This window comes from Bison bison, unplaced genomic scaffold, assembly GCF_000754665.1.
Source record: "Bison bison bison isolate TAMUID 2011002044 unplaced genomic scaffold, Bison_UMD1.0 scf7180017864487, whole genome shotgun sequence".
Taxonomy (NCBI): domain Eukaryota; kingdom Metazoa; phylum Chordata; class Mammalia; order Artiodactyla; family Bovidae; genus Bison; species Bison bison.
In genome coordinates this window covers 8,280,282-8,290,775 of record NW_011495047.1, presented here as the reverse complement: position 1 = coordinate 8,290,775, position 10,494 = coordinate 8,280,282, and the positions used below count along the sequence as shown (strand labels likewise).

General features: G+C 53.1%; 1 protein-coding gene across 1 annotated transcript; it reads left to right on the top strand.

Moving 5' to 3' along the window:
* The first annotated feature begins 6 nt into the window (after positions 1-6).
* On the top strand, positions 7-8,408 carry CNPY3 (canopy FGF signaling regulator 3). Its single transcript, XM_010863154.1, has 6 exons — positions 7-239; positions 3,700-3,823; positions 4,632-4,728; positions 6,971-7,093; positions 7,326-7,443; positions 7,743-8,408. The coding sequence occupies exons 1-6, from the start codon at positions 71-73 to the stop codon at positions 7,958-7,960; spliced, it is 849 nt and encodes a 282-aa protein (XP_010861456.1). The 5' UTR covers positions 7-70; the 3' UTR covers positions 7,961-8,408.
* Positions 8,409-10,494: the final 2,086 nt, after the last annotated feature.

Sequence of the window (10,494 nt, the reverse complement as noted above, 5' to 3'; positions counted from 1 at the left end):
GGAAGCTGCCCAGCGCGCGCAGCCGGAGGAAGCACAGCCCCGGTCCGCTCGGGTCGGGTCCGGCTGGGCCATGGAGCCATTACCTGAGCCCGCGTCCGGGCCCCGACCCAGGCCCCACCGTCTTCTGCTTCTTTCCCTGCTATTGCTGCTGCTGCTGCTACTGCCGGCCCCGGAGCTGGGCCCCAGGCAAGCCCGAGCCGAGGACACCGACTGGGTTCGATTGCCCAGCAAATGCGAAGGTGAGGGGGCGGGGCCCGTGGGGAGTATCCTGCTGGGGGGCGGGGCTTGCAGAGAGGGTTGGGGGAGGGACCGTCCCGGGCTCTGAGCGGGTCTCCTTTCCTGGAACCTACTCTGTGCCTGGCACTGTGTTGGACGCTGGGAACGCAGGGGCGGCCGAGAGATCGGGTCTCGGTGCACCTGGAGCTCAGAAATCGCTGAAAACAAGCAGTTACAATGGGGGTGGTAGATGCCACGAGAGAGGAGGCGCCGGGCTTTGGGGGCTGGGTGAGGAGCATCTAAATCTAGACCCCCAAATGCGGGGAAAGGCTTCCTCCTGGAAGCCCTGAGTGGTTAGGAGTTAGTCGAGTGAAGAGAAGCGAAGTCACAGATGCAGAGACCTACAGGCAAAGGACAAATTTGAGGAACTGAAAAGATTCACATGACCCGTCTTGGGGAAAGAACTTGAGACGCTCCCCTTGTGCCCTGACCACAACCGGCTGTGTGTCACCGGCCGTCTCCTCCATTAGCCGTGAGCTCCTCCAGGGCAAGGGACCTTGTCTAGGTAGCTGTTCACATACAGGCATGAGTGAACGTGGGTGAAGCTGGGGTGCTGTGGGAGTGTGTGGAGGAAGGAAGAGGGTCTGAGACCTAAGGGGTCACTTTAGGAGAAAAATAGAACCTGGGGGAACTTGGTGAGAGAGGGAGATTTTAGGGATATGGGAACACAGTGAATCCCAAAGACAGAGAGGTGGAAGTGTGGCACTTGTGTGTGTGTGAGAGAAACAGAGATAGGGAGGGAGACAAAAGGAGAGAGAAGCATGCCAGCACACACACCAGCCAAGGCCCTACCTTTTTTTCCCTCATCTCCATTTCTCAGTTTTGTCCTCAGACTTTTACACACACTCCTACGTTCTCACCTCTCTAACCCCAGCCCCTCACCCCTGAAAGCTGGCTATAAACCGGTTGCATCCTAATTCAAAGCCTGTAGCCAGCCAGATATTTCCTGAGCACTGGGAAGTGTGGGTGGTTTGGGAGGCGTAATCCTTTCATTTGAGAGATTAAAGGTGAGTTGCTTCAGAGATGAGCTGACCTCACTGGTCAGCCTTCCAGTATGGGTTCTAGCCTGTACTTTCTCCCTCACTCTCTTGAACAGACAGTCACAGGGTTCTAATGCCTTCCTTTCACTCTTCTGGCCACAGCTAAGGTCCTTTGGGGATTTTACTTCCCCTTCTCATTTTCTATCTTATTCTGATGCCAAAGAGCCCTTATGGTTTCTCTTATTGTTCTCACAGCCTAAGAAGCACACACTTCTTTTCCATAGGAGACTCATAAAAGCCTAGAGCTGGCAAAAATCTTTAGATCATTCTAATCCAACCTGATTTTGTAGGTAATTGATAAAGAATAAAAGAGAAGAGATTTTCAGTCATGGGATGGCTTAACCTAAGTGTATATTTACTTTTATTATCACTGTGACACCTTAGTTATTAAGTGCTGACTGTCTGGCCCACAAAGCCTGCCTCTGGCTTAGTAGCCTGAGTAGAAGAGGCCTTGGCACAGAGAAAAGAGAACCTGCCCAGAAAGAAGTGGGTGGATGTTCACGGGGATCTAGGGTCTATGCCATGAGCCTCCTCCAAGTCTGGTTCTGGGTGGGATCCCCAGAGGGGGTCTTGAAGAGGTAAGGTTTGGGAGAGTTGAGAAGCAAGGTTGTATTTGATGGATATAAGAGAAATGGATTGATGGGTTCCAACCCCCTGGGCTTGGCATACTACATAGTGAGCACCTGGGAGGGGGGAGCACAGGAGTCAGAAAAATGATAAGCTCACACAGAGTACAGGACCGAAGAGGGCGGGAGCCTCGGTGGCCCTGGATGGAGAGCCAGGGAGGCGAGACACCCTCAGTTCATCCTGGACTCTGAGATCAGTGGCTGACGTTTTGGAATCTTAATGTGTTCCAAGTTCTCCAAGCCATCTATTAATGCATATGTTATAAAAGTTCACCAAGCAGGCCTGCAGGGGATTTGTTTGTTTTGGTGGTAAATTGGTTTTCTATCCAACTCTGCTGTTGTTATTAAAACAATGCTGTTGACATTTAGCCTGCAGATCATATTCCATTCAGAGGCATCAGAAGCTGCTCTATCACAAGCACAGTCTCTCCGGGCAGTATTTATCAAGTATCCAGCACATACCAAGTCCCAAAATAGAGGAATAAGGAAGAAATTCAGCCCATGATCCTCTCTTTGAGTGCCCTTGTAGTCTAATTGGAGAGTCACATGAGATGATCAAGGCCCTTGGTGAGAGCATGGGTCCTACAGTGTCTCAGGATGAAATCAAGAGCAGGTGGGACTCATCCAGAAGGGCTTCCTGGGGGAGCAGGCTTTTAAGATGAGGTGGAGAGAAAGGACAGACAAGCCCTGAAGCCCTAGAGGGCATCACGCACTTTCCTAAGGCCCCAAGCACTGCACACATTCAGTAGTAGCAGTCCTTATGCAATGGTAATTATTTGTTTACACTTCTTTCTGCTCCATTAGACTGAGTATCTGGGAGGGAGGGACCTTGTTTTCCTCTCTGTGTCCCCAGGCAGTGCCTGACACGTAGGAGTTGCTTAATAACTATTTGAAGAAGAATAAGAGGAAATGAGAAAATAAATGTACAAAAACAGTAGAAACAGGCCTGTAGGGGGAAGTGGAGCAAATTAACTTGGTAGGAATAGAGAACTGGTGTTGAAATAACATATGAAATCAAGAAATGAAATAGCCATAAAAAACATCTTGGGAACAATTGGGGAATTTGAACATGGACTGAGTATTAGATGAGATAGGAATTGTTGTTAAATCTTCCAAGCATGGTGGTGGTTTTATGATTAGTAGGGGAAGGTCCTTGTTCTTAGGAAGTGCTCGATGACTTGTTTAGGAGCAAAGATCATGATGTCTTGTAGCTTATTTTCAAAATGGTTTAGCAAAAACAGTGCGTATATTGTTGACATCTATTATTATCACATTGCTTTATATTATAAATTGGAAATAGTGGTAAATCACTGTTGTGTTTTTTGGTTTTTTTTTTAACTAACAGCTCTTTTTGTTCTTTTTTCTTTCTTTTTTAATTTATTTTTCTTCTTTTTTACTAACAACTCTTGACTGTGATGTAAGGTGTATGGTTATTCATTGTACTCTTTCAGCTTTTCTGTATGTTTGAAATTCTTTTCAGTGACATGAATGATTGTCGGGGTAGGGGACAGGAAGGAGCTGGGAGAAATGGAGACAGTAGAATGAGGGCCCAGAGAGGACAGGGGGCAGTGGGTCTTGGAGCCTACTTTCACCCACTGAACTCTACTGCTGGTCTGGTGCTGACTCCTTTCTCTGCCCCAAGCATCAACTCAACCCAGTCCTGCGGAGGCGTCCCCTTGGGTCTCTTTTGCTGGGAGCCGGCTCCCAGCAAAGACTCAGATGCACTCAGTCGGTGGTGCTGTGTCTTCTTTCCCCAGTGTGTAAATATGTTGCTGTGGAGCTGAAGTCAGCCTTTGAGGAAACTGGCAAGACCAAGGAGGTGATCGACACAGGCTATGGCATCCTGGACCGGAAGGCCTCAGGCGTCAAGTATACCAAGTCGTAAGTAGAGGGGAGGGAGAGGGGCACCAGCCTGCCCTGCTTTGTTCCTTGAGGCATCAGCGTCGTGAAGTTCCCTTCTCCCTCCCCACTAGGCAGACCCACAAAAAGGAGGCAGCTCTAACTGAGACCCAGGTTTGCCCACTGATTCTACCCTGAACTGATTGTATGGCCTTCCGAAATCCCCAAGTGCCCCTGGGCTTCACATCCTTCATCTGTAAAAGCAAGACTATTGGACCTCACCAGTGATTCCCAGTGATTGGAATTTATGGATCAGTCTTTAAAAATATAGGATTGCTGGGAAATTCCCTGGTGGTCCAGTGGTTAGGGCTGGACATTTTTCATTGCCATGGCCCAGGTTCAATCCCTGGTCAGGGAACTAAGATCCTGCAAGCTGCTCAGGGCAGCCAGAAAAAAACAGGCTTACCAACTTTTATACCTTGCCAGGTATAAATACTGAAAACAAACCAAAAAGCATTTCCATCAACTATGATCATCCTTTCAAAATGAAACACTATCTCGACATCAAATATCCATACATTTTGCTTTATTTTTTTTAATCTAGCTAATCATTTAACTTTATATTTAAAAAAAAACAACAACAACTTTCTTCCCATAGAGCTGTTACAATTGTGTCTTTCTGGTCTGTGTTCCAGCATTTCAGAGCCCCCCTGATGACCTATCTCCCTCCCAGCTCTGCCTTCCCGTTGGTGAGCCGTGCAGGTGCTGGGGTTGGAGGGTTGGACCCCTAACCCGCAGGGTCGAGGAGGGGAGCTCAGGCAGGGACTGTCTTGTGCTGCTGTCTCGGCAGGGACTTAAGGTTAATTGAAGTCACGGAGACCATTTGCAAGCGGCTCCTGGACTACAGCCTGCACAAGGAGAGGACCGGCAGCAACCGATTTGCTAAGGTTGGCTTTGTATATGCCCTTCCTCCCCACTGGGGCCGGGCTTCGGGTCTCAGTGTGTCTCCTGGTCTGGGTGCCATCAGAAGATCATGCCCTGGGAGCTTCCCTCCTCGGCAGCTCCCTGTTCTTTATCCATTGCCATCTGCATCCCTCCCGTCCTGAGCGGCCTGACTTTTCAGTGCAGGTGGGCACATTCCTGATGTCTGGGCCTGCCCCCTGGGGTCCTGCCTCAGCCTAGGACAGAAACGCTCCCGGGTGGCAGCCCCCTTGGGGTCAGAGCACTTTGTGCAGGGAGAACTCAGGATGCGCAGAACTGTGGGAGTTTAGAGGAGATGTCAGAAAACTCTTGGGGAGGGGGTGATGGCTGCCGTATCCCTTCTCTGGGCCCATGGGGCCCTACCTGGACCTCCATCATGATGCCTTTATGACATTTATTGCACTCACCATGTACACGAATGCTTCTTTCACTGGAGAATGAGCTTCCTTGCAGCAAGGCCCATGTTTCCTTTTTTTAAAATTTCCCCTTGTGCTATTTATTTTTCTATCCACAAAAGAAAGGTGCATGAATGTGTGAAAAAATAAAGTGAATCAGTTTAAGTTCTGATCCAAAATGAGATGTGTGATGGGAAAACAGATCCGTACAACAGCAGTCTTGCCCTGGCCCAGGGTTTTAAAGTCCCATCAAAAACTGGATGTCTTCCCTTTCCTCTTCCTTTGCTCTTGCCCCATCTCACACATACTGCTTGAAGACTGTGTCACACGGATGCAGTGGCTCAGAAGTCAATACACCTGTGTGAGCTCACCACTCTCATACACAGAATCTACCAGCCACACAATTCCAGGGAGTGGCTTGACAATAAACTGACAATAAACTCTCTTCTGTGGCTGAATGATGCCAGGACTCCTGGACATTGATAAGATGTCATCCAACCCACCTATCTCCATACCCCTCCCCGTATACCTGTTGCCATGTGTCTTTCCAAAAGGATCCAGAGGGGGTTGTGAGGGGTCTGGAGGCTCATGTGTCTCCTGTCACTCCTATAAGGGCCCATGTTTCTTTATCTCTGCATCTTCTATGCCTGGTAGAAGAGCTGTCTCCCACACTTCTCCACCTAAGTACCCTTCTAGAAAAGGAGATCCTTCAGAAACCCTTGGGAAACCTAGAGAAATACTTCTAAGCCACAAAAGTCCTAGGTTTTATCTTTATAATTTGTATTAACATTGTACTTGGTAATAAACCCATGTTTAACGTAACAATGTTTAATTTTACTTTCTATAGCGAAAAAATTAGAAGCAGCCTGACCATTCACTAGTAGGGGAGTGGTTAAGTAAATTGGCCATTCAGTGGACTCTTAGGCAAACTGTACAATGAAGAATGAGGTAGTTCTTTATGAGTTGAACTAAAATCACCTCCAGAGTATAGTTGTTTAGTCGCTAAGTTACGTCCAACTCTTTTGCGACCCTATGGACTATAGCCCTCCAGGTTTCTCTGTCCATGAGATTTCCCAGGCAAGAATAGTGGAGTGGGTAGCCATTTCCTTCTCCAGGGGATCTTCCTGACCCAGGGATGGAACCTGAGTTTCCTGCATTGGCAGGCAGATTCTTTACCACTGAGCCACCTGGGAAGCCCTCTCCAAAGGATATTATTAAGTAAAAAAACGCACAGTGCAGAATGGTGTATATGATACGTACATACAGCTGCTTGTGCGGGGGTGGAGGAGAGGCTATTTTTGTGTGCGTAGTGGCTTGTGTCCACTTTCGTGGTCTCTGGGAGACAGAAGAAACAGGTAGTGTGTTGTCTCTGTGGAGAAGACCTAGGTGGCGGGCAGAAATAATTTCGTACAGAACCAAGAGTCTTCCCTGCCTCGGCTGTGCTTCTTCCCAACAAGGAAAGGTACAAGTTGTGGGAAGAACCAGAAGTAGGGAGTGGGCTGGACACGGGGGAGGCCACAGTGAGGGGAAAGAGACAGGACCAGTTTATTATCCTGGAAAGGAGTATTTGCTCAAAGGGCCCCGAGAGCAACCTTTCCGAAAGGAGGAGGTGTGGGGAGGCAGGACAGGCTGTGTGTGTGGAGGGGTTGTGGGACGCAGGCCACAAAGAGGGGAGGGGAAGGTGAGGATGAGCGTGAGACGCCGGAGAGGGTCCTGACCTTAGCGGGGTCCCTGGGTCTCCAGCCGCACCGGGAGAGGAGCAGGGCAGGGAGGGGAAGGGTCTCTTCCTCTCACATCCCATCGTGTCTTCCAGGGCATGTCAGAGACCTTTGAGACGCTGCACAACCTGGTGCACAAAGGGGTCAAGGTGGTGATGGACATCCCCTACGAGCTGTGGAACGAGACCTCGGCAGAGGTGGCCGACCTCAAGAAGCAGGTAGGGGCCCCGCCGCCGCCCGGGCTCAGTGAGGGCAGGTCCTCAGTTGACGAGGGCCACCGGGAGCCTGGGGACTGTGGTCAAGCCGTCTCACCCCGCCTCTGGCTACGGCCTCCTTGGGGGAGTCACAGCCACCAGCCCGGTGGGTGGCGAGACGAGGCTCAGGCTCGCCCGGCTCCCCCGGGAGAGGCCAGGCCTGGGCGTTGCCGACGTGAGGCCTTGCGGTTAACAGTGCGACGTCTTGGTGGAGGAGTTCGAGGAGGTGATCGAGGACTGGTACAGGAACCACCAGGAGGAGGACCTGACTCAGTTCCTCTGCGCCAACCACGTGCTGAAGGGCAAGGACGCCAGTGAGTCCCAGGGCAGCAGGGCTGGGCCCTCCATGCTCCCCCCTCAGGGGAGGCGGGTGAGGAGAGGATGCAAAAGAAATAAGAAATGGCGGCGTTGGAGCCTCCATCCTCAGGGGGCTGGATGGTACAGGGCGGGGTCAGGGCCTGGTGCCTCAGATGCCCCCCAGACGGGCCGGGGGGACCCCAGGGAAGCAGAGCTGGGGCCAGATCGCATCACCGCCCCCAGTGGCTCTGCAGTCTGAGCTCCTCACTCAGCCAGGCAGCCAGCCTGTTGAGGGTGTGTCTCCTCCTCCCTGCAGGCTGCCTGGCAGAACAGTGGTCTGGCAAGAAGGGGGACACAGCCGCCCTGGGAGGCAAGAAATCCAAGAAGAAGAGTGGCCGGGCCAAGGGCTTGGGCGGTGGCAGCAGCAAACAGAGAAAGGAGCTGGGCGACCTCGACGGAGACCCCAGCCCCGAGGAGGACGAGGGCATCCAGAAGGCTTCCCCGCTCACACACAGCCCCCCTGACGAGCTCTGAGCCTAACCCAGTGGCTCTTGCTGACTGAGAGCCTGAGCTGGGAGCCCAAGGGTCTGGGCCCCCGGCTTCCGCAGATGGAGCAGCACAGGGCCTCAGCGGTGCCTGCCTAGCCAGTGCCGCCTCCTGCCGTGGAAACTCCAGCCCTGGGAGAACTTGGATCAGCTTCGGGCAGCCCGGGCCGACCTCTTCCCTCTGCCCAGCGTTCCTATCCTGACCCAGACTTCAGGCGGGCCCCATGATCTCAGGACTGCCCAGGACTCCAGTGTGAACTCCGGTGGGCAGGTGTTGAGCTGGACCCGGGACTGGGGCTCCAGAGCCCCCCACCCCCTTTCTCCTCCAGCACCAGCTCCTCCTCCCCGCACCCCCTCTTCTTGTGGACACCTTGTGCTCTGCCCGGCCCTCCCCTGGGGCTCACAGAGTAAAAACCTTTCGGCCTTTTTCATTCATATTTCTGAGTCCCCTTCAGCTCCTCAGAGGGGCCGGAGCCCCCCCTCACTCTTTCCTGCCCCCCTGCTCCCGCCTTGGGGGCTGAGGATGGGAGGCTGTTCCTGTAAACCTGCCTGCTGTGGGGAAAGCAGGTGCAGGGAGGGCCCTGGGGTGAGGGCTGGGCCTTGGGTATGGGGTGGGCATAGAGCTCCGGCCCTGCCCCTCAGCTGCCTGTGGTTTCCCTGAGCTGCTCAGGCCAGGAGAGCTGTCCTCACTCCTTCCCGGCCTCCCGCCTCCCCTCTCCCCCCGCAAGGCCTTCCCGTTGGTTGTGTAAAGTGTGCATGGTGACCCCACCAGCCCCAGCCCCCCCTCTCCACGTCCTGCCTCTTGGCTTCTGGCCTCTTGATCTTGACCCTTGTTCCCTGATGACCACACCTGACCACTCTGCATTCCCTAGCTCTTGTGCCAGGAACCCACAGGGGAGGACAGCCAAGCCCCCAACAACACTGGTTACACCGTGTTCTCTGGGAGCAGGGGACGAACAGCAAGGCTGGCCTCTGAGGAGAAGGGGTGGGAGGCACCTCCTGGGCTGTCCTGAGGGCAGAGATCGGTGGTGGCGTCAGAAGCGGTAGTGGTGACGGCTGCGGGTAGTCCGTGCTTTAACCCTACGGGTGCCCCAGACTCCAGCTTCTGGCAAAAATGCTCTGGGTTCCCCTCCCAAGGGCTGGGGACAGCCAGGCCACAGAGAGTGGAGCAGACTGGAAGCTGCTGCTGCCCTGAGTCACGAAGCTTGGAGCAGGCCCCCAGAGGATGGTTCTTTGTGGCCTAATGCCCCCCTCACTGACTGCAGTGTGGAGACTATCCCCACGTTGGAGGGGCTGTGGGCCAAGAAGCCATTTGAGACTCTGGGCCCAGCCTGGACTCTGTTTTGAGCGTAGGAGATGACTGGGGAGGGGTCAGGCATTGGAACTCAGGGCTAGGGAACCATTTGCGGCCCCCTGGACTGTCTACAGTTTGGTGGCCAGTCTCTGACTCTCCCTTCCTGTCACTGTTCCACAGCTCTTCAGTGCTTGGCTTAATTCTGTCCCCAGAGCTTCGTTGTCCTGTGAGTAGGTTGAGACAAAGACTAGGAGCCCAATCCCAGGCCTAGGCCTGGACCGGAGGGAGGGCAGCATGGTGACTGCTCTGCTCTTTGACCTGCGGCTGCTGGAGGATGAGCGCCCTCACCCGCACCCCGCACCCTGCACCCCACCCCCTGGTCCCCACAAGGCCAGGCATGTTGCACACTCTAGCTCTCCACCCACCCACCCACTCTAGCAGGCAGCTTCTCCCTGGCCCAGCCTAGGAAAGAGCAGGATCCACTTCCCAGGTTTTCCTTTCCCTCTCCCCACCACACATACCAGCCTTTCTGAGCTTGACTACAGCCTCCCGCTTTCCCACACCCCTTCTCTCCATAAGGTGAGAGGTCTGGCTAAGCTCAAGTGAACCTGATCTCAGTCCCCTTAGTAGAAACCCAATCAGAATGGTGTCTTGTACCCTCACGTGGACCCGAGTCACTTGGATGCTTGTCAGCCAGACAGATGTCTGGGTGCTGCTCAGACTTGCCAGTCTGGGGATCTAGGAGTCGGCCTGGCTCTTAGGAGGAGGTCAGCTGGAACCCACTTCACCGGGAGAAATTTGGATGTTGTGTTAAGAGGGGCTGGGACCTCAATGAAGCCACACTGGAAGGAAGTCTTGTCCTCAGAAACGTGAATTGTCAGCACCTCAGAGAGGATGTGTCTCTGTTGAAGACTTTCATCATCCAGAACCTCAAAGGCTAATGGACTAGCCACAAGTCCAGTTTGTTCAAGTGCAGCGACAGTCAAGTCTCAGGGGTTGGGGCTCTGCAGGCTCGGAAGTGGCTGCATCAGGGCCCCTGTGTATCTGTTTGAAGGCACAGCTCCTAGGAGGCAGGCTCCTCTATTTCCAAGTCCCTGGGTGGTGGTTCCCTGCAACATGTTTTTGCACCTTAGCGGTGCTTTTCATACCTTTGACTCCCCTCTGTCAGACAGTTGTTGTAATAAAAAGTTTTGTTAGAATTAGACACTTGACTGCCAGAATTCCTGCCA